Raw genomic sequence first — 22,896 nt, 5'->3', positions numbered from 1 at the left:
TCTCCAATTACACTCCGAGAACCTCCTCTATTCAGTAAACCACGCCCACCTTGGAGTCCCTCCTTAATATCGACTTAATTGCCCCCGCCCCCTCCGGGCTGGCTCTCTGAAGGCCCCGCCCCCTCATGCTCAGCCCAGCTTTCCCGCGGACCTCGCCAGGGGGCGCAGCGCAACGCGCTCACAGCTGGCGGGAGAGTGTGTCCCCCACACCCCTTCTGCCCCGCGCGCCGGCAGTTCCGAGTCGACTACGCCTATGCTCCGAGCCCGCTGACTGCGCCAGCTCTGACCGTGGGAGGGTCCAGGGGGTCCGGGATGGCCGCGACAGGGTCTAGGAGGCCAAGAGTATAAGCGGTGGGGCATCATGCAGGCGGAGCCGCGGCCGACGATGGGGGCCAGCGACTGGGCGACCCCTGGGCTGGAGGCGGGGCCTCCTGCTACCCCGGTGCCTGCCACTGTCACCGGGGGGCAGATCCCGGGGCCCTCATCTGGACCCGAGCCCAAGAGGAGGCAGCTTGGGACACTGCTCCAGCCCACGGTCAACAAGTTCTCCCTTCGCGTGTTCGGCAGCCACAAAGCAGTGGAAATCGAGCAGGAGCGGGTCAAGTCAGCGGGGGCCTGGATCATCCATCCCTACAGCGACTTCCGGTACTGGGGGCCCAGCAGGGAGGGCGGGGGACACAGATCCCATCCCCACAGCTGCGACACGGGGACTGGACCCGCCCTACCCTCCACAGTCATTTCATTTCCGGCCCAGGGGTCCCCGGGTGGGATAAAAGAGTCACTTCCTCCAACCTAGCCTGGGAATCCTGAGTGACTTCTCAGGCTGGGAGCGCCGGAAGAAACAAGCAGACCCCGGAGACCTGGATTTCCCGTTTCAGGACCCCAGCACCCCAGCACTCCACCTGGACTATGGGGACTACTGGAATTAGGGATCCTTGCCTCCTCTAGTACTATTTGCTAGATATCTGGGCAATTATGTCATATTCCAAGGCTCAGGGTCAGTCTGAGGGAGAATCCGAGCTCAGCTTTTTTTCCCCTGACCCCCCACTTCCACCCTCAGCACCAGTCTAGTTCAGCAGGGCAGGCTACCAGGAAAACCAGGGACGCTGTTGGAGGTGTGGCGGGGGTGTACAAACAGTTCTGGTAGCTGTCCCTGGTGCTGAAGTCAGGATGTGGCAGAGCAGGGCTGGGATTCACAGTGACTGGGGCAGCAACACCCGGGACATGGCCACCACCGGAGAGAAGGACGCGGGTGGGGGCGGGGCCATTTCATAGTCCCCGTCTAGCTGTACCTTTACATCAAGGGCGCTAGGGGAGGAGAGCAGCCCTGTCCTTGCGGGAAATGAAGGACAGCTATTGGATGAGGTGAGGATGTGTGCAAAGCACCTACCCTGGGAAGCGAAATGAGCCAAAAGGATGAGGTGTGAATCAGGAGTCTGGAAACACAGTTGGAGACTAAGACATCATCTGGGATCCACATTCATACACATTGCTTAAATGTTCCTTTCTCCCATTGTTTCTCCCACTCCGGTCTTCTTTACTACCTCATTCTCACCCTGCCTTGCACCTTTCCTAGTCTCCTATGGATCTCCCTCCCTTCTCCCATTTGACCTTCAGATGTATCTCCAGAAGCAGTGTCTCCTCCTTATCATTGTGCTTCTTCTCTGTCCTCTCTGCTGCAGCACCCACGAGGCTTGTGACTGTCTGTGGGTCAGGCAGTGGGGATGCTCTATGGCTAGGCAAAACCTCTTTCTCCTCCCCCTGCTCATGGTATAGCATTTCTCCAGTGGCTCAGGAGGGAGTGGGAGAGGGGGTCGAGGATTTGTTGTTGATCGAAAGCACACAGTCTGAGACTGCCTGGAGACCTGGAATTGGGGACCACCAAGCTTCTTTCAGGGGCTAAAATAATAGATTTTGCAGTCAGAATCAGAAGGAGTTGGGTCCTGGGTAGATGCTGTGATTACGTGTGTTCTGGAGTTGAAACTATCATTGCTCATTGGAACCCTCAGATTGTCCAGTGATTTTTTTTTTTTAATGAGGGCTTCACCTAGCTTCCTCTGACCTCTTCTTCCCACAGCTTTCACTACAGCATTGTGGCTCTCCCCTACCCATGTCCTTGCTTAGGCTCAGCTAGAGTCTCAGTGGACACAAGGAGGTTAAGGGAGGAAAGGACTGCAGAGCTTCAAGCCTTGTTCCTTCAAGATCACCTATGGAGCTTCTCTGTATGCGCAGCTCTGTCTGAGGTGCTATGGAGGGGGAGGGGCATCCTCAAAAAGCTCAGTTCAGATGGAGGCAGGAGAGACCATCCCTACTCTGGGGCACAGATGAACAGATCCCAGCAGAGAAACGGGAGCCATGGGTCCAACTGTGTTGAGGAGGAGGGTTGAGATGGGGAAGGCTGGGAAAAGCGTGAAATCCCAGACCACCAAGGGGAAGATAGCTGGGAGAAGCTCCAGCCTCTTCAGAATCTCAGGATAAAGAGTGGTGAGTCATAACACAGACTAGTGCTTGTATAGCACTTTCACATCCACTGTCTCAGTGCATATTTTAAAAAGGATTTTATTTATTTATTTTTAGAGACAGGGAAGGGAGGGAGAAGGAGAGAGAGAAACATCAATGTGTGGTTGCCTCTTGCGTGTCCACCACTGGGAACCTGGCCCACAACCCAGGCATGTGCCATGACTGGGAATCAAACTAGTGACCCTTTGGTTCACTCAATCCCCTGAGCCACACCAGCCTGGGCTCAGTGTGTATTTTTTACAACAACCCTGTAAGGTTAGCACGGTGTAGTTTATCTTTATTTTTAACTTTAAAAAGATTTCATAATAGTGACATAGATCATATATATATACATATATGTACACTAAAGATACTGCATATAATATACAGGGTAGGGCAAAATGTAGGTTTACAGTTGTGAATACATGAAACAGTTTATTCTTGTATTATTATTTATTAATTATTGCATTGTTTTCCATATAAACAACTGTAAACCTACGTTTGCCCCACCCTGTATATTAAGAAGATATATATGAGTATGTGGAGATGTATGGGTGTATATACGTATATATGGTATACAAAGCAGATACATAGTCTGAATAACTAAGCAGCAGGTATTTAGAGAGAGTAGTATACTGTATAGTGGAGATATATATATGTCGTTCCGAGAGGCACACTCCCGTGTAACAACTCTCTAGGGCAGGAGAGACTGCATTGCGGGCACCCAGGGGCCTCCCTACTACTCTCACATTCCTTTCCCAAAACCGCTATTGTAGCTTTCATGGTACTCATCTTATTTTTCTTTATAGTTTCACAATTTTCCTGTGAGTCCCTAAATTATACAGTTTAGTTTGGCTGTTTCTGAACTTTGTACAAGTGGAATCATCCAGTGTGTATACTTTTGTATCCTACTTTTTTGGCTCAGCATTGAAGTTGTGAGATTCATTCATACATAATGCGGAATGTAGCTGCAGTGGAATGATTTCACAGTGGCAGAGCATTGCGAGGCATGACTACATCACAGTGTATTGATCTAATTTATCTATATTTTCTACTGATGGGCATCAGGTTGTTTCCAGACTTAATGCTGCTATTCCTGTATATGGGGTTGGGGGGTGGGGCTAAAAATCCCCTGGAATTTATTTATAAAAAATTGTGTAATTTATTCTTACATGTTTAACTTCAGTCATCCTCAAAATACTCTTCATTTGATGCAATACACCTATCAAGACATTTTTTTTTCATTGCTCAAAACAGTTTTTTGAACTCATCAATTTTGATGTCTTTAAGTGCTTCTGCTGTTTTTTATTTCACCTCTTCTACATCAGCAAAACATTTCCCTTTGAGGACTTTTTTAATCCAGGGAAACAAAAAAACAAACAAAAATATGTCGCTCGGGGCGAGATCATAACTCAGTGGGTTGAGCGCAGGTCTGCGAATCAAAGGGTCGAGGGTTTGATTCCCAGTCAGGGCACATGCCTGGGTTGCAGGCCAGGTCCACACACTGATGTTTCTCTTCCTCTCTTTCTCCTTCTCTTCCCCTCTCTCTAAAAATAAATAAATAAAACCTTTTTTAAAAAAGGGGGGCCCACCCTACAGAAGATAACTCTGTTTTTTGGGGGGGTCCCCCCTCATATACCCTCTCAAGTTATATAGAATTGCTGGGAATGCAAATATTTAATTTTGCTAGATATTGCCAAACTATTTTCCTAAAGGGTGGTCCCAATGTACACTCTCATCTGCTGTAGATGGTCATCCGAGTCTGTGTACCTTTGCCCACTCTTGGCCGGGTCAGACCACCTGTGGTTACTCTAGATGGCTGGTGGAATATCACTGTGGTTTTACTCCCTATCCCACCCCACCTTAGGTTTTACTGGGACCTGATCATGCTCCTGCTGATGGTGGGGAACCTCATTGTGCTGCCCGTGGGCATCACCTTCTTCAAAGAGGAGAACTCTCCACCTTGGATTGTCTTCAATGTCCTCTCTGATACTTTTTTCCTGCTGGATCTGGTGCTCAACTTCCGCACGGGCATCGTGGTGGAGGAAGGCGCTGAGATCCTGCTGGCACCGCAGGCCATCCGCACTCGCTACCTGCGCACTTGGTTCCTGGTTGACCTCATCTCCTCTATCCCTGTGGATTACATCTTCCTGGTGGTGGAGTTGGAGCCGCGACTGGACGCCGAGGTCTACAAAACAGCGCGGGCCCTACGCATAGTGCGCTTCACCAAGATCCTCAGCCTTCTGCGGCTGCTCCGCCTCTCCCGCCTCATCCGCTACATACATCAGTGGGAGGAGGTGGGGTGGGGAGGTGGGCAGGGAGGCTCACAGACTTCTCCAGGACAGTGCTACGGGTGGGACTCCTGGCGACTTTATGGGGTGGGCAGATGTGCGGAGCTTCCAAGGGTGGGCTCTCTCCAAAGTTGGTGAGGGAGAAGCAGGAAGAGAATGAGTGTTCAGGGGGTGGGGTCCCGAGGTGAGGATGGTGGAGCAGGAGGGTGGAGCACAGCTGCTGGACAAATACTTGAGGGTTAGTTGGACTCTGGGGGGAAGATGTGGGAGGAAAGCTAGGAATTGCAGGATGTGAAAGGGGCTGGAGTTTCAGCTTCGGGGTAGCAGTTTCGTGGTTGGGAGTGTGAGCTATACAATGTCATTGCCTGAGGTCAGACTCCAGCTTCACTGTTTACTCTATGCGAGCTGGTTTCCTCTTCTATGAAATGCGAGTGGTACATACACTTACGTGTGATAAGGAGTTAATGTCTGTAAAGCACTTGGTCTCAGCAAATTACCTATTATTATTGGAAGGGAAGAGGGCTGCTGACTTTAAGCCTTATCCCCATGCCCTGGGGACGTCACACTGTGAAATGTCCCCTCTCCTGGTTTCCAGGCTGCACTTTGGCAGCCTGTGCAGCAGCCTTTTCCAGTCTCTGCTGTGACACTGTGATCCTGAGCACAGGATTGGCAGCATTTTCCCATTTATATGATAAGAGTAGTAACACGGACTACTTTGTATTAGCTACATTTGTGTGCTGGAAAGCTCTGTACAATAATGGCCACTTTTTTAAATTCGTGGGGCTGGGGAAATTCAAAGAGAGAATTTGCAAGGCTGGGAATGGAGGAGGACCGTCAGGAAGGGTTTTGGTCCACAGTGGCCCCTCCTCGGAATCCTCAGATCTTTCACATGACCTATGACCTGGCCAGTGCTGTGGTTCGCATCTTCAACCTCATCGGGATGATGCTGCTGCTCTGTCACTGGGATGGCTGTCTGCAGTTCCTGGTCCCCATGCTGCAGGACTTCCCTCCCGACTGCTGGGTCTCCATCAACCACATGGTGGTGAGATCTCCCCACAGCTCTGCCTCTGCTGGGCATTCTAAGGGCTCTTCTGCCTGAGTAGTGGGAAGACCACAGGGGGCAAGAGGTGGGGGATGCTGGAGAGGCGGGTGTCCAAGAGAGAAGACAGGAATGAGGTGGTGGGGAAGTGAGAGGAGAGGGGAAAGAGACCCAGAGGAAGTGTTTACACAAACACTTGGAGGGAGCACACAGGGAAGAAAACCTAGGCAGAAACTGAGGCCCTCAAGCTGCAAAAGAGGCCCCTTGTGCCTCAGGGCTCCCCAGAACCAAACCCAAGTGCCTCCTGGGAGGTAGATCTGAAATGAAGGGGTCAGGTAGGAGGACCAAAAGAGAGAGAAAAAGGGCTGGGGGAGAGCAAGGCTCTGAGGGCCGTCTGTGCCGCTGTGCAATGCTTTGTTCTCCAGAACCACTCGTGGGGCCGCCAGTACTCCCACGCCCTGTTCAAGGCCATGAGCCACATGCTGTGCATTGGCTATGGGCAGCAGGCACCTGTAGGCATGCCTGACGTCTGGCTCACCATGCTCAGCATGATTGTGGGTGCCACCTGCTATGCCATGTTCATTGGCCATGCCACCGCCCTCATCCAGTCCCTGGACTCCTCCCGGCGTCAGTACCAGGAGAAGGTCAGCAGGGACAGGAGAAGGAAGGGGAGGGCATGAAGGGGTGCTGGAGACTGGGTAGCTGAACTTGAGGCCCATTCTGACGCATACCTTGTTGGTTCTGTGTCCTTCCTTGCCCCATATCCATTTGTCCCATGCATGCCCCGTGTGTACCTTTTTTTTGTTTGTTTGGATCTATATTCCTGTCCTTGGACCCCTCCTCTGCCTGTGACTGTGCTTTGTGTCCTCCCTGTGTCCACCATCATCCACATGTCCTTCTGTGGCCCTGTATGTCTCCCTCTGTCTCCATGTTTCACTTTTCTGAGTTTGGTCCACGTCTGTGACCTCCCACCATTTGCACCTGCCTCCACTGTTCTGCCCCACATCTGCCTCTGTGTCCTCTTGCCTGCTGGCCGTCGGCTGGCCCTCCAGTACAAGCAGGTGGAGCAGTACATGTCCTTCCACAAGCTGCCAGCTGACACACGGCAGCGCATCCACGAGTACTATGAGCACCGCTACCAGGGCAAGATGTTCGATGAGGAGAGCATCCTCGGCGAGCTGAGTGAGCCGCTGCGGGAGGTAGGACTGAGTGGGGCCCTGGTGGCTCTTCGAGGACCTGGGCTTCCAGGATGCCATCTGGGGTATTGGTCAGCAGAGGGCCCCATGGGAGGCCAGGCTTTGGGGGACTTCCAGGGGTGAAGTTCTTTCTTGAAGTTCTTAAAAAAAATTATTTTACTAATTGATTTGAGAGGGAGAGAGACAGACCTGTCGTTCCGCTTATTTACGCATTCGTTGGTTGATGCTTGTGCGTGCCCCGAGCGGGGATAGAATCCAAATCCTTGGTGTGTCGGGACAATGCTCCAACCAACTGCACTATCTGGCCAGGGCTCTGGAGTGCTTATGATGGCGAAGTGTCCGTGGGAAGGGACACCAGGGATCTCTGTTTTTGTGGGGGTGGTACTTCAAGGGCTCATGGGAGCGCTCTGAAGGTGGGAGCTTAAGGATGGTCCCAGGCCCCCGGAAGCATCCCCATCCCTGCATATCATGACCCCAGGGTGGGGCCTCTAGAGCCAGATGAGCTCTATGGGGGCACCTTGGGGCAGGGGGTGCAGCCTGCCTGACAGGCCCCTCCCCTCCCCTTCCCAGGAGATTATTAACTTCACCTGCAGGGGCCTGGTGGCCCACATGCCGCTGTTCGCCCACGCCGACCCCAGCTTCGTCACAGCGGTGCTCACCAAGCTGCGCTTTGAGGTCTTCCAGCCGGGGGACCTCGTGGTGCGTGAGGGCTCTGTGGGCAGGAAGATGTACTTCATCCAGCACGGGCTGCTCAGTGTGCTGGCACGTGGCGCCCGGGACACCCGCCTCACTGATGGATCCTACTTTGGGGGTCAGCAGGCCTCAGGAAGGGTGGGGGGACTGGAGCAGAGGATGAGGGCAAACGCTCCCCTGGATCAGGGTCCCCACCTGGCCATGCTGCAGTCAGAGTTCCAGTGCCTCCCCAGGCCGACTTAATCCGAATCTCTGGGCCTGGGGCCTGCGGCTCTGTAATTTTAAGCAGCTTCTTAAGAGATTCCAGGGCACAGCCAGGTTGAAAATTCCTGAGCCACTGGGTCTTTTAGAACCCATGATTGGTGAACTCCAAGGATCCCACGAGGGACAGAGAGTAATAAAGTAGTGCCGTCCCCGGGGCTCCGGCGGTGTGATTCAGCGGAGCAGCCTATATTGCACTGGGGGCGGTTCCGCCAGCTGTTGCCTAAAGTGATTGGAAGCTGGTACAGTCTCTCAGCCTCCAAACCACCCACCGCCCTCCGGTATTTCCATCGTGTTGCCCTTTGTCCTCTGGCACTGCTTTGCTCCTTCTGGGCTGTCCTTGGGTGTTCATTTGAAGGGGTGCTTCCCCAAGCCTACCCCTTGGGATAGAGCAGCGGAGGTGGGTGGAAATTAGAGAGGAGTGGAATGGCTGGTGGTGGGGCCAGTGAGACCTGCCTGATTGTCAGCTTTAACTTCGAGAGCCAGGACGATAATTGTGCAGGTCTGGAGAGTGACAGGCTTGGAGCATTTCAGGGATCCTGGGGTGGGTGAGTGAACACCAGTTTCTCCCACCTGGGGAGGAGCCAGAGGATGCTGGGTCAGCTGCTGTGGGCCCGGTGAGAGGGAGTTCTGGGGACAGTGGTTCTGAAGGCCTCCTCCCAAATTTGGCAGAGATCTGTCTCCTGACTCGGGGCCGGCGCACAGCCAGCGTGCGTGCTGACACCTACTGTCGCCTCTACTCACTCAGCGTGGACCATTTCAATGCTGTGCTTGAGGAGTTCCCCATGATGCGCCGGGCCTTCGAGACTGTGGCCCTGGATCGACTGCGCCGCATTGGTGAGGCCTGTCCACTGTGTCTTCTCTGGGTCCAACCTGGGCCCTCACCCATGTCAAGCAAGAAGCCTCTGTTGTCCCAACGCCCGTGCTCTCCCACTCCAGTATTGTGCCCCGGCCCACCCCAGTCCCAGCAAATGCCCCCATAGGCCCTTCAATGCTGTGGCTCACTGCCCTTGCAACTCAGCATCTCTTACCCCTGGAGAGATTGCCCCACGTCCCCATGCCCCGAGCCCTCCTTCCCTAAGCCCCTGACCTTCACCATCTCTGATACGCACGCATCCCTTGACCCTCTTATCTCTACCTTCGCCCACTGCCATCGCTTCACCCTCCACTTCTTTGACATTCAACCTTTATCTTAGATTCCTTCACTACCCTTCCCTTCTCCCTCTTGGGACAACCTCTAGGTAAGAAGAACTCCATCCTGCAGCGGAAGCGCTCTGAGCCAAGTCCTGGCAGCAGTGGCGGCATCATGGAGCAGCACTTGGTGCAGCACGACAGGGACATGGCTCGGGGTGTTCAGGGCCTGGCCCCGGGCACAGGAGCTCGGCTCAGTGGCAAACCAGTGCTATGGGAGCCGCTGGTGCATGCACCCCTGCAGGCAGCCGCTGTGACCTCCAGTGTGGCCATTGCCCTAACTCACCAGCGGGGACCCCTGCCCCTCTCCCCAGACTCTCCAGCCACCCTCCTTGCTCGCTCTGCTCGACGCTCATCAGGCTCCCCAGCTTCTCCACTGGTGCCTGTCCGACCTGGCCCCCTGCTGGTCCGGGGGCCATGGGCATCCACCTCCCGCCTGCCTGTCCCACCCGCCCGAACTCTCCATGCCAGCCTGTCCCAGGCTGGGCGCTCCCAGGTGTCCCTGCTGGGCCCCACCCCAGGGGGAGGTGGGCGGCGACTAGGACCTCGAGGCCGCCCACTCTCAGCCTCCCAACCCTCTCTGCCTCAACGGGCAGTAGGTGATGGCTCTCCTGGGCGTAAAGGCTCAGGAAGTGAGCGACTGGCCCCGTCAGGGCTCCTGGCCAATCCTCCAGGGACAGCCCAGCCCCCCAGGCCACCAGTGCCTGGGCCAGCCACCCCTAGAGGCCCCCAGCTCTCTGCCAACATGTGAAACCCTTAGGTAATTCCTTGGGTGCAGTAGTGTGTGCCTGAAGGCAGGTGCCTCCTGGGGAAGGCCAAGGGGGCCCAAAACACTGCCCTATGGGAATATCTCCCTTTACTGCCAACAAGATAGTTTCTGTCCTCAGGCACCCTGCTGCCTCCCAACCCATTCACGCATTCATCAAATGTACTGAGCACCTGCCATGCTCAAGGCACTGTGTTAATACTGTGTCCCCACTGCCAAATAGAAGAGACTCTGAGCGCTCTGACTAAGGTGTTCCCCCAGCCATGGTCCTGCCGGGCACAGGCCCAGGCTTGTGACTCCACCTTACTAAGCACAAGTACTTGCCATTGCCATCACTGCCGAGTAATTAGATGTCTGTTTCCTGGCCCGGGGCCCGCAGGCTCTGCCCCGAGCGGTTATCTCCTAGTCCTCCCAGCACAGCCGGCGAGTTGCCTGTGCCCACTACTGTTGACAGATGTTTGGGGTCCCCACTGTGGGCATCCGCCTGCATTGCCGTGTGTAGGCCCCTCCGTGTCTATATCCCCTGAGTGGGAACACGTCTCCTGCCAAGTCCCCTGAACTCTCTCTCTCTCTGTGGTAGAACTGTCTCTGTGTAAACTGGGAGCCACCTCCTCCCTGTGTCCCTGCCCCAGTGGTGTCCCCCTTGAAGCTAAGGGACGTTTGGCACCTCCCATTTAGTGTGCCAGCCTAGACCCCCCAGGCGAGGGGCAAGTGGCTGAATCCTTAAATGACATGTTTTTTCTTCCCTTCCTTATTTATTCAATTATTCAATAATTATATTTATTCATTTGCTAGTTTTATTATCAATGCATTTGATTGACCCATTTCTTTATCCATCCCTCCCATCCCCTCCTGGTAGGGAGCCAGGAAGGGGCAACGCCCCCTCCCCTATGCCAATTCCTATGGTCCTGGTCCAGCTCCATCGGCAGCAATACTGGAACCCTCTTCCTATTTAGGTGGGGGTAGAAGGGCCACCTGAGGCAGGGGGAGTGGGGGATGCTCTTCCTTTTAGTTTTTTTTCCCTACTGAGTTTGCTGTTGGTGCTAGAGTAAGGTGAGGGCCCTACGAAAGGGCAGGCTAGCCAGCACCTCTGCCTTCTCAGGGACAACAGAAACCCCTTCCCCCCACCCTCTGTCACCATGCCGACTCTACAGCATCAAAGAATGTGGGGCTGGGACCCCAAAGCTCATTTTCTTCTGGGTGGGGAGTTCTGGAATACTAGGTATGTGGGAGAAGTTTTGTAATTGCTTCCAAATAGCTGGGTTTAAAAAAAGAAAATAGAGACACTCATTTCGGCTCCTGGTTTGTGTGTGGGAACAAAGAAGGAATTTCTGGGTGCACGAGGAGGCAACTCACCCCACAAGACACGAGATGGCCCTGAGAGCGGCTAGAAAGTGGTCCGCAGTCCCAGTAGAAGTTGTGAAGACAGTGACAAGATGTGCTCCCCAGTACCATCTGCCCTACCTTGCCCGAGGGTGGTGCTTTGACATCACGATTAGTTACAACGAAGGAAGAAGTGGCGCTCTCCTTGGGAGAGAGTCAGATTACCATGAAGGCCACAGATGAGAACATCGGACTGCATGGATGTGAAATATTTCTAAAATAGTGGTTTTGTGGAGGTTGGACACGATTGCCCTGTTCTCCGCTCCCCCACCTCCAGGTGTGGGAAGCCTGGGGAAATAGAATTAACCGGTTAAGCTGGGATTAAAGGCTCAGAGCATCTTAGGGTCCAACTGAGAGCATTGGATGAGAGCATTGGGTGCGCCACTGGAGCTGCCAGATGGCCAGACTTTGAGGGCCTGGGTGGTGAGGGGGAAGGGGCACCCTGGAATGTGGCTAGATAGCAGGTGTGGCCTCAGGTGGGGAGGACTGGGAGTAAAGCCAGAGGAGGGGTGTGGGTGGCATGGAGCGGAGGGAATGGGGAGGAGGGATGGGGCCCAGAGCTGGCTGGGTCAGAGGGAGGGGGACATCTCAGGGCACACTCAGCACCCGCATGATGTTGGTGTAGCCAGAGCCAGGTCGCCAGCCTGTCACCACAATCACCAGGTCTCCAACGTGGAGGAAGCCACGAAGCTTTCCTGGGGTGGGGGAAGAAGATAACCATCAGCCACTGAGAGATCCAGCCAGCCCTGTAATGAGAGCCGGACTCCACCTTCTACTCCCTCAAGGCCGCCCTCCCTGTAGGGGCCCGAGGCAAACTGTCATGTGTGTCGCAGGTGGCGCCACAAGAAATGTGACCACTGCATTATAGCAGAACTGCAGGTATGTCCGTGGATGGCATGGAGGAGTTGCTACGCAGCAAGTCTGTCCACCTGTGTTGCTAGGCCAGTAGGAACAGGTGGGGTATTATCATAGCCAGTTTCAAAATAGATTTTCATCCCAGCTGCAGGGGACTAGGTCCCCTTTCTCCTGTTGCCTCCTGCCCCTTACGTCACACTCAGGCTCTAGCCACCTGGCGCAGGCAACAGCTGGGTTGACTTCTTGGGAAAGGTCTTGACCTCTCTCCCTCTCCCCTCTTCCCTCTGCGTGCCCCATGGAGGCCAAAACATCTCTGAGTGTTAGTGAACTTCACAGACTAAATCTGGGGCCAGGGGATAGAGGCAAGGCCCTTTGTGTGGGTGTGGAAAGTGGGGTAGGGGGCTCATGATACAAACCCAGGGTGGGTGGGGAGGAAGTCTAGATGACTCACCACTTTCAATGCCAAACTGAACTCGGCGATCCACATCATCTGCCCAGATGGCCCCTGGAGGTTCACGGTAGAGCAAGGGAAAGACTCCTCGGCATAGGTGGGCCTGGCGGGCGGCCTGGGCAGAGCGGGTGACAGCGATGACCGCAGCTCGAGGTCGGTACCGAGACAGAAGCTGGGCTGAGCTGAAGGAGGCAGAGAAGGTCAGCCCAGACAGTGACAGGGTGATGAATCAGGAAACTAGAGTTCGGGTTCTGGTTCCAGTTGTCAGCGACAAGCTGTGTGACCCAAGCTGGGTAAGTCGTATTTTTCTGGGCCTTGGTTTTTCTCACCTGTTAAGTGGGTATAAGAATACTCCCCTTTCTTACCACACAAGAAAGATATAATAAAGGATACATCAAACGCAATAGTAAGGAAAAACTTCTTTGAGAAGCAAAACCTTTCTGAGAAGGTACCTAGATATAGCACTTACCTTAAAAAGGTCTCTGGTGAATCCTCACAAGCCCGCGAGGAAGCATACAGAGCCTGGGTACCCTACCCAAGGTGTCATTTCAGAGCAAACAGTTGAACTCAGACCTTCTGGGCCCTTCTGCAACACCGCAGCAGTGTAAGGCTTTGTGGGCCAAATGCAAAGGACTCGCTTCTGAGCCCTAGGAGCCCAAATGGCCTGGAAGCCAATGCTTCCAGTGATGTACCTTCCCCTTCAGCCCCTGGAGCTCACTGGCACAGTTCCTGTGTGCTCCAGGTCCGCCTTTCCCAGCCCCAGATCGCAGAGCTACCTCTCCTCTTGCCCCAGAATGATATTCTTCATCTCTCATGACAAGACGTAACCCAAGCCTGTGACCCATCCCCACCTGCCCCTGACCCAAAGGCTTGTCTTGGTGTTCACGGAGTCCCTCTCACCGGCCAGTCTTGGTCAGCACGATGATGGCCGAAGCACAGCACTTGAAGGAAGCCTCCACAGCGCCAATGGCAGTGACTTCAGTGGGATCACGGCTCAGCGGCGCTGCCCGGCGCAGCTCCTCAAACAGCTGCCGGTGGTACACCGCGGCCTCTGCCTCCCGGGCAATCTGCAGACACCAGGAAGTCAGGCTGGGGCGGGGGGTGCTGGGTCTTGCAGGGGTTTGGCTGTCCAGCCCATCTGCCTTGCATTATGAGCTCCTACCGCATGCTGCATCATTACAGCCTCCACGGGAAATCTGCCTTTGGCAGTTTCCCCCGACAGCATGATGCAGTCTGCACCATCCAGCACAGCATTGGCCACGTCGCTCGTCTCCGCCCGTGTTGGCCGGGGCTTGCTAATCATGCTCTCCAGCATCTGGGGGACATCTGGATGTCAGAGCTGTAGGAGCCACACTCTGATCAGGGAAGCTACTTCTCTGACATCCACACTCGCAGACTGCCCCGAAAGCCAGGGTCACAGCCGCAAACTGTGATCCTGGCAGCTCAGTGTCCTTATCTGAAAATGGGGGTCACAGCATCTCTCCCTAACGTCATTGTTTGAGGATCAAACACTGGACAGCAAAACGTGCTCTAGACCTAAGGTGCAGATATTCACCCTCAGGTGTCCCCAAAAGCCACAAAGTGCCCCTGCCCTCTCCAGGCTCACTCCAGACCTGTGTGGCACAGACAACTGGTTTGCCCGCCAAGTTGCAACGCCCAATCATCATCTTCTGAGCCAGGAAAACCTTCTCCGCTGGGATCTCGATGCCCAGATCACCGCGTGCCACCATGATGCCATCGCTCACTTCCAGGATTTCATCAAACCTGGGTGGTTGGGCCAGTCAGGGCTGGGGAAGAGCCAGAAGAAGCCAGGGAAAGGAGATGGGAGAAGAGGAGCTACAGGGCTGTAAAGGGCCTGATAGGGAACAAAGGCCAAACCTCACTTCTTCACGCCTTCGTGGTTCTCGATTTTGCTAATGATCTTGATGGCCTGTCCTTCTGGCCCCAGGGCAGCTCGGACCGCAGCCACATCGCTGGCTTTCCGCACAAAGGAGGCAAAGATGATGTCTACGCCATGCTCCACCCCAAAGCGCAGGTCCCGGACGTCTTGTTCCGACAGCCCTGGCAAGTCTACCTGGGCGCCCGGCAAGTTCACGCCCTTCCGGCTGCCCAAGACGCCGCCATTCTCCACCTCGGTCTCCAGCCCCTCTGGGCCTGTGGGCATGGAAAGAGCCAGCCTAGGTCAGGGGTGAGGCTGGGAGTAGAGTCACGGCGTAGGGAACAGGGGCTTGGACCCCTCAAGAGATTAGGAACCACGTCCTATTCTATTCGTCCGTCTGCCCTCGGCCTGGGCTCCACACGTAACGGGCACCGGGTGGACTTGTGTGGAAGAAAGGACTACCCCGCCAGTCCAGCCCCCAGCCAGGGTGAGCCCAGGAGTCTGGATGCTGGGGGCCCCTGGGACGAGTTGCGTTAGGACGCCGGCCGGGGTGGGGCGGGTGCGCGGGGCAAATGCGGGAGCCGGAGGGAAGAGAGCGCGCGCAGCTCCGCGCGCGGCGGGGGCGGGAGGCGCATCCGCACCGATTCTCTTGACCACTAGGGAGATGAGCCCGTCGTCGATGTAGATGTGACCCCCCACCGGCACGACTCTGATGATGTTGGGGTAGTCCACCCACACGGTGTTCGCGTCTCCTCGCGTCTGGAACGTGGGGTCCACGCTCACCAGCACCTGGGAGCCCTTCACCAGCTCCACTTCCGACTCCGGGCCCTGGGGACAGAGCCGCGAATCCCGCGTTCGGCCCCGCCCTACGCTCCGCCCCCGGGGCCATCGCCTCCACGCCCTACAGCCCCCGGCTGGCCCCCGCCAACTGGACCCGTCGGGACCCGCCTCTCACCCCCTGCAGGATCCCAGTGCGAATCTCTGGTCCTTTGGTATCCAGAGCGATGGCCACCGGTCGGTAGCTGAGCGGGGACACTGCAAAGCTCTCCACTGCCTCTCGGACATTGGCGATGGACTCAGCGTGGTACTGGTGACAGAACCGAGTGGAGATTTCAGGGGAAGGTGGCCAGGACCTTGGCGCATCCTCTAACCCCGCCGCCTCCTGTGGCCCCTTCCCGAACCTCATGTGAGCCATGGGAGAAGTTGAGTCGAGCAATGTTCATCCCGGCCTTGATCATCTCCTTGAGACGCTCTACGGAGCGAGATGCCGGCCCTGGAACCAGAGATTTCGCTCAGACAGCTTGCTCTCCAAACCTGAGAGACAACCAGACCCACCACCACGCTCTGAGAAACCACATGCCGCAGAAGGCCTGTTACCTGACCTTTATTCCCTGACCGACCTCTGTTCTCAAGTCAGAAACTACATTCCTCTCTCCAGCCAACACCTTGGGAGGCAGCCCTGTGTGGAGGAGGAGACACTTGGAGGGGAGGGTCCTCAGCCAGGTCTGAATGAGGCAACTGTGTCTGCAGTGATATCAGCGCCCCAGTGTATGAGCCAGGTACAGCAGGGGTGGGTACAGGGCTGTAGAGCTGACAGGCCTCATTCTGACTGAGGAGAATTGAGTTGGGCCCCATTTCTGCTTGTTGACAGGGCAGCTATGTAACTGAGAGCCAAGCTCTCCAGCCCCTGCCTAAAGCCAATTCTTTCTTTTTAGAGAGAGGGAGAGAAACATCAATGTGCGAGAGACCCAGCCCACAACCCAGGCATGTGCCCTGACTGGGAATTGAGCCACGACCCTTTGGTTCACAGGCCGGCACTCAATCCACTGAGCCACACCAGCCAGAGCTAAAGCCAATTCTTTTTTCCCCCCTTTTATTGATTCTAGAGAGAGGGGAAGGGAGGGAGAAAGAGAAAGAGAGAGAATCATTGATGTGAGAGAGAAATATCCATCCGTCACTTCCTGCACCCACCCTGACTAGGGACTGAACCCCTAACCCAGGCATGTGCCCTGATCAGGAATCAAACCCACGACCTTTTGGTTTGCTGGATGACACCCAACCAACAGAGCCACCAGCCAAGGCTAAAGCCACTTCTTGTACTTGCGCATTAGATCTCCTCCTGTTCACCTGCTCAAAGACAGATTCAGCCATTCTCCAGTCCTCTATGTCATCAATGTTTTCCTTTTAATTGCATCATTCTCATTAGCATGTAAACCTGCTGTTATTTCTTCCATCAAAAAATTCTCTTATTCCCAGTTCCCCCTCCGGCTGCAGTCCCATTTCTTTGCTCTCCTTTGCAGCAGAACTCATTGTGAGAGGTTTCTGCACTTGCAGCCTCCGGTCCCCCACCCTTACTCTTCGTACCCACTCGGCAGGTGTCTCCCCTCCCCCCACCGCCTCCACTGCCTCTGTCCTTGTCAAGGTCATCAAGAATCTCAGTGTTGTTGCTAAATCTAATGGTCAATTCTCAGTCCTCGTCTTGGCTGGCCCATTGGCAGCAATGGATACGTGTCCTTGACATACCTTCCTCACTTGTCCTCTGGGACACCACGCTCTGGATGCGCTCTTGCCTCACTGGCTCTCCTCCTCAGCCTTGCTTGCTCCTCCTTGCCCTTAACATTACATGTCCCATTCTCTTTGTCATTTCACTTTCACTCCGTTGACCGTCTCAACTAGTTTTATGGCTTTAAGAACCATCTATAAGCTGACAATTTATATCTCCACTTTTGTTTCCCAAATTTATATCTTCAGTTCAGACCTCTCTTCCACACCCAGAGCTGTGTATCTGATTGCCTATTCTGTGTCACACTCGAGTGTCTAACATGCATCTCAAACTCACCTTTCCCCAAACTGCACACCTGCTCTTCCCCCACAACCTCTCCACAACCGTCTTTCCTGATCAGCTGATGATGCATCCTTCTGGTCCTCAAACCTAAAACCTTGGCATCATCCTTCTCTCCTTTTTCACCCTCACCCACCCTATAATCCATTGGGAAATGCTTCAAAATGCATTCAGAATCTGACCACGTCTTTTTTAATTTAAATTTTGCTTTTTCAATTACTGTTTACTTTCAGTGGGATCTGATCACTTCTCACCAGCTCCCCTGCCCCTACCTGGTCTGACCTGGAAATACTGCAGGAGCAGCTTCTGCGCTTCCTTCCAAACCCACCTCCAATCTAGTTTCGACATAGCAGCCAGAGCAGCTCTATGAAAACATAAGTAAGAGCGTGTTGTTTCCCCGCTCAAAACTCTCCGGTAGTGTTCCATTTTAGTCGGAGCAACTCAGCTCAAATTCTAAAAATTCTACCAAGTCCTACATGATCTTACCCTCCCCTGAAATCCCTGTATTTCCCCTACTCTTCGCTCCCTTGATGGGTTCTGACTACTCCAGCCTTCTTGACTTGGGGTCTTTGCGCTGACCGTTCCCTTTGGCTGGAGCTCTCTTCCCCAGACCTTCGCATCCATCATTCTCTCATCTCCTTCAAATCTTTGCTCAGGTCTAGTTTTCAAAATAATGGCTTCTCTGATTGTCTCTGCAGACTGCCTCCTACCCTGGCATCTTTGATGGCCTTCAGCACGCTCTATTGTTTTTTCTTTCATAGTATTAATCACTTTCTCTTATTATTAGTATTATTGTTATTTTTATCCTCACCCAAAGACTTTTTTCATTGCTTTCAGGGAGAGAGGAAGGGAGAAGTAACATCAGTGTGAGAGAGAAACATCAATTGGTTGCCTCCAGTACGCTCCTGGACCGAAAGTTGGACCTGCATCCTTTTGGTTACTGGATGATACTCCAACCAACCAAGCCATACCAGCCAGGTCAATAGAAGGGGGGACCCATAAAAACCAGAATGATCTTCTGGAGGAGGGGGTCCCTTGTAGTACCAACTTGCCCTGCTAGCTGAGTGTTCTGGGAACACATCTGCATCAGTGTGCCACCAGGTGTTGTTAAGACAGGCTGTGTTCGGCTTCAGTGAACTGTTTTGAAGACTCAACACATTCGCCCGTCTCACGAGGGGCGATTTACAAGTGCACCCACCCGCCTGCACTGCGCTGAGCATTCAGCGGTTTGTGACCAAAAAGCAGCATGACCCCAATGCCCCACCTTCCGTATTCACCCAATCTCGCCCTCAGCTACTTTTCTTGTTTCTCTGGATGAAAAATGTCCTCAGAGGGAAACGTTTTGCTGATGTGGAAGAGATGAAACAAAAAAACGGCAGACGCACTTAAAAGGCGTCAAAATCAACGAGTTCAAAAACTGTTTTGAGCAGTGGAGAAAACGTCTTGATAGGTATATTGTACTAAATGGAGAGTACTTTGAAGGTGATTGAATTAAACATGTAAGAATAAATACACAATTTTTTAATAAATAAATCCTGTTTTTTTGGGTCTTCCCTCTTATTTATCACTTTCTAACATACTAAGTAATTTATTCTGCTTATTATTTATTATCTCACCTGGCTAGATTGTCAGCTCTCCAAGAGTAGTGATTTTTATTCATTTCACTGATCTACTACTCCCAGGGCCCAAAACCTTGTCTACCAAGTGCTCAACAAATATTTGTGGAATGTCACCCCGACCCGTGTGGCTCCACTGGTTGGGCATCCTCCCACAAACCAAAGGGTCTCTAGTTCAATCTCCAGTCAGGGCATGTACGTGGGTTTCTTTCAGTTCTGTCCTGTTGGGGCACATATGAGAAACAACAGACCGATGTTTCTCTCTCACATCAATGTTTCTCTCCCTCTCTTTCTTTCTCCCCTCCTCTCTCTCTAAAAATAAATAAATAAAACCTTTACAAATTTTTGCTGAATGAATGACTCATGGAGAAGTCTCCAAGGAGACAAAACATGAGGAAGCACCTTGAGAAACAACCGAGAAGCCCTGTGATGCTTCAGGGGACAGAGGGTGCTCACCAATGGTGGCAATGATGCTGGTACTGCGAGCAGCCACGGGCTCCGAGTCGATGTCCAGCAGGCAGAGGTGTTCCAGGAAGGTGTCTGCCATTGCGGCTGACAGCTGCTGCCTCTGGAAGAAGGCCGTGCCCAGCTCCTGGGTCAGCTGGGCTACGCTGGCCAGCCGCAGGTACCCCGCTGGCCCTGAAGTAGAAGGGGACTGCATAGGCGCCTGGCTCTCTTCCCTGTATCTCAGCATGCCGTCTATTCCTTCCCTCAGCTCTCCAGTTCTTGTCAAGCATGAACTTTTGTACTTATGACCTGGGCATTATGTGTATAGTATCTCACATAGTCACAAGGATCTTGTCAAGCAGGTACTGCTAAATGCTCTACAATGATCCCCATTTCGTAGATAAGGAAACAGAGAGGCTGAGAAAGATTAAATAAATTGCCCAATATCATATAGCTTCTAAGTAACAGAGAGGGGATTCACACCCAGGTCTGACTAACTCCAGGCTCAAGTCCAGCTATCTGATCCCCACACTGCCCGACTTCTTGCTCTTTGGCTGCTGACTCCCCTCAGCCTCAGCCTCTGCCCCCACCTGGATATCTCATTATTCAGGCCCAGAATCACCCAGTCCCCTCTCTAACGTCCCTGCCATTTTCCTTCCAATTGCTGGCTTTTCCATCCCCTCCTCTGAGTTTCCTCAGCTCCTTCAGTTTCTACTTCACCCAGGTCCTCAGGTCCTGTAGCTTTACTCAGCCCAGAGGAGCCGCTCTGGCCGTACCCTCCATGCCACAGCACGCCTGCCGGCTCTGGTGATCGGCTCCACACCGTCAGGCTGCCGGAGGCATGAGGCCCCTCTGGGCTGGGGATCGGTTCTGCCTACTGGTTAAAGTGTCACCAGTGTCTCCCCGTCACTGAAAACCCTGTGGACCAGGGGTCAGAGTCCAAGAACCACGAGAGTGCCCCGTGACTCCCATGCTGCAGGTTCCTCTCTGCCTTCCTCTCTGCCTGGTAGAAGAGGCCCAGATCAGGGTCCGTAATTTAACACAGAGGAGACCTCAATGAATACAGACCCTCCCCAAACTCCTCCTAGGCAGCAGATATGCATCGTTTGCACCCTCCACCCCCACTCTGATTCCACTCTCATCTTCCTCCCCCTTTAACATTTTTTTAATGTATTAATTTGAGGGAGAGCAAGAGAGCGAGCTGTTGTTCCACCCATCGATGCATCCATTGGTTGATTCTTGTACTACCCTGAGAGGGGATTGAACCTGCAACTTTGGCACATTGGGGCTGACACTCCCACCTACTCAGCTACCTGGCCAGGGCTCTTCCCCCTCTTTTCACTGGCTTCTGTTGACCCTTCTTACCTCCTGGAGCCCCAATTAAGATGGACTTTGCTAAGTCCCTTTGGGACCTGGAGATCCATGACCAAAGCTGTTGGGGTTTTGTGTTCTCATTCTCCTGGATCGACATGCTCCCAACGTGTGGGCTGGGGCTGCCCAGCGTGCAGGGAGAGGGGGAGAGGAGACAAAACTGCTGGTCTTATCTAAGAAAGCCAGAGAGAAGGAAAGGGACACACCCAGTAGGCCGCCCCTGTCTCCACACAGAGTCCCTCCCCCAGACCTACCGGCTCTTTTCCCTTGTCTCCGGGCATCCCTCACTAGTTCATATTTCCTGGTACATTTTTTTTCTTTTTAAATTTTTTTATTTTTCAACTACAGCTTACATTCAATATTACTTTGTATTAGTTTCAGGTGTGCAGCACAGTGGCCAGACAATCATGTACTTTACAAAGTGGTCTCCCTGGTATTTCCAGTGCCCACCTGGCCCCATACACGGCTATTACAGTGTTAATGACTATGTTGCCCCCTCTGTACTTTACGTCCCTGGGACTATTTTAACTACCAACTTGTACTTCTTAATCCTCTGCATCTTCACCCGTTCCCCTTCAACCCCACTCATTGGCAACCATCAAAACACTCTTCAAATCCATGATCTTGCCTGTGTTCTTGTTTACTTAGTTTTTTCACATTCAATTGTTGACAGATAGGTATTTATTGCTATTTTATCGTTCATAGTTTTGATCTTCTTTTTCTTAAATAAATCTCTTTAACATTTCATATAATAATGATTTGGTGATGACGAATTCCTTCAGTTTTTTTCTTGTCCGGGAAGCTCTTTATCTGCCCTTCGATTCTAAACTGATAGCTTTGCTGGGTAGAGCAATCTTGGCTGTAGGTCCCTGCTTTTCATGACTTTGGATACTTCTTGCCAATCCCTTCTGGCCTGCAAAGATTCTTTCTTTTCTTTTTTAAAAATAATATATTTTATTGATTATGCTATTAGTTGTCCCATTTCCCCCCCCTCTATTCCCCTCTGCCTTGCACACCCCCTCCCACCTACGTTCCCCCCCTTTAGTTCATGTCCATGGGTCATACAGATAAGTTTCCATTTCCTATACTATTCTTACCCTCCCCCTGTCTATTTTCTACGTACCATTTATGCTACTTACTCTCTGTACCTTTCTCCCCTCTCTCCCCCTCCCACTCCCCTGTTGATAACCCTCCATGTGATCTCCATTTCTGTGGTTCTGTTCCTGTTCTAGTTGTTTGCTTAGTTTGCTTTTGTTTTTGTTTTAGGTATGGTTGTTAATAACTGTGAGTTTGCTGTCATTTTTACTGTTCATATTTTTTATCTTCTTTTTCTTCAATAAATCCCTTTAACATTTCATATAATAAGGGCTTAATGATGATGAACTCCTTTAACTTGACCTTATCTGAGAAGCACTTTATCTGACCTTCCATTCTAAATGATAGCTTTGCTGGATAGAGCAATCTTGGATGTAGGTCCTTGCCTTTCCTGACTTGGAATACTTCTTTCCAGCCCCTTCTTGCCTGCAAGGTCTCTTTTGAGAAAGCAGCTGACAGTCTTATGGGAACTCCTTTGTAGGTAACTGTGTCCTTTTCTCTTGCTGCTTCTAAGATTCTCTCCTTATCTTTAATCTTGGGTAATGTAATTATGATGTGCCTTGGTGTGTTCCTTCTTGGGTTCAGCTTCTTTGGGACTCTCTGAGCTTCCTGGACTTCCTGGAAGTCTATTTCCTTTGCCAGACTGGGGAAATTCTCCTTCATTATTTGTTCAAATAAGTTTTCAGTTTGTTGCTCTTCCTCTTCTCCTCTGGTACCCTTATGATTAGGATGTTGGAATGTTTAAAGAAGTCCTGGAGGTTCCTAAGCTTCTCCTCATTTTTTTTGAATTCTTTTTTCTTCAATCTTTTCTGGTTGAATGTTTCTTTCTTCCTTCTGGTCCACACCGTTGATTTGAGTCCCAGTTTCCTTCCCGCCACTGTTGGTTCCCTGTACATTTTCCTTTATTTCAATCAGCATAGCCTTTATTTTTTCATCTAATTTGCGACCAAATTCAACTAATTCTGTGAGCATCCTGATTACCAGTGTTTTGAACTGTGCATCTTATAGGTTGGCAATTTCT

General features: G+C 52.6%; 2 protein-coding genes across 4 annotated transcripts; one reads left to right on the top strand and one right to left on the bottom strand.

The window, feature by feature from the left end:
• The first annotated feature begins 218 nt into the window (after positions 1-218).
• On the top strand, positions 219-11,131 carry HCN3 (hyperpolarization activated cyclic nucleotide gated potassium channel 3). Of its 2 annotated transcripts, XM_024571000.4 has the most exons (8): positions 219-645; positions 4,367-4,796; positions 5,671-5,832; positions 6,255-6,473; positions 6,882-7,028; positions 7,596-7,836; positions 8,652-8,816; positions 9,221-11,131. In XM_024571000.4, exons 1-8 carry the CDS (start codon positions 362-364, stop codon positions 9,919-9,921), a joined length of 2,349 nt encoding a protein of 782 aa, XP_024426768.1. In that variant the 5' UTR covers positions 219-361; the 3' UTR covers positions 9,922-11,131. The 2 variants fall into 2 exon arrangements, with proteins under 2 accessions (XP_024426768.1, XP_045060405.1); XM_045204470.3 differs by lacking the exon at positions 6,255-6,473.
• On the bottom strand, positions 10,739-20,906 carry PKLR (pyruvate kinase L/R). Of its 2 annotated transcripts, none has more exons than XM_024572320.3 (11): positions 20,775-20,906; positions 19,419-19,601; positions 15,686-15,777; positions 15,460-15,591; positions 15,146-15,332; positions 14,509-14,779; positions 14,239-14,389; positions 13,788-13,940; positions 13,526-13,692; positions 12,626-12,807; positions 10,739-12,014 (listed from the first exon to the last, which is right to left on the bottom strand). In XM_024572320.3, the coding sequence occupies exons 1-11, from the start codon at positions 20,878-20,880 to the stop codon at positions 11,908-11,910; spliced, it is 1,731 nt and encodes a 576-aa protein (XP_024428088.2). In that variant the 5' UTR covers positions 20,881-20,906; the 3' UTR covers positions 10,739-11,907. The 2 variants fall into 2 exon arrangements, with proteins under 2 accessions (XP_024428088.2, XP_045060410.2); XM_045204475.2 differs by lacking the exon at positions 20,775-20,906 and adding an exon at positions 20,186-20,311.
• Positions 20,907-22,896: the final 1,990 nt, after the last annotated feature.

The sequence above is a fragment of the Desmodus rotundus genome, chromosome 12, assembly GCF_022682495.2.
Source record: "Desmodus rotundus isolate HL8 chromosome 12, HLdesRot8A.1, whole genome shotgun sequence".
In the NCBI taxonomy this organism is placed as follows: domain Eukaryota; kingdom Metazoa; phylum Chordata; class Mammalia; order Chiroptera; family Phyllostomidae; genus Desmodus; species Desmodus rotundus.
This window is presented reverse-complemented; position numbering and strand designations above follow the sequence as displayed.

Excerpts from the sequence above, each read along its gene's own strand:
- HCN3 (XM_024571000.4), top strand. The coding sequence starts at position 362 with ATGCAGGCGGAGCCGCGGCCGACGATGGGGGCCAGCGACTGGGCGACC. Across the intron at positions 4,797-5,670 it reads ACATACATCAGTGGGAGGAG|ATCTTTCACATGACCTATGA; the intron begins GTGGGGTGGGGA and ends CGGAATCCTCAG. Across the intron at positions 8,817-9,220 it reads GGATCGACTGCGCCGCATTG|GTAAGAAGAACTCCATCCTG; the intron begins GTGAGGCCTGTC and ends GACAACCTCTAG.
- PKLR (XM_024572320.3), bottom strand. The coding sequence starts at position 20,880 with ATGTCGATCCAGGAGAATGAGAACACAAAACCCCAACAGCTTTGGTCA. Across the intron at positions 15,778-19,418 it reads CAGCATCATTGCCACCATTG|GGCCGGCATCTCGCTCCGTA; the intron begins GTGAGCACCCTC and ends CTCTGGTTCCAG. Across the intron at positions 13,693-13,787 it reads CTGTAATGATGCAGCATGCG|ATTGCCCGGGAGGCAGAGGC; the intron begins GTAGGAGCTCAT and ends TGGTGTCTGCAG.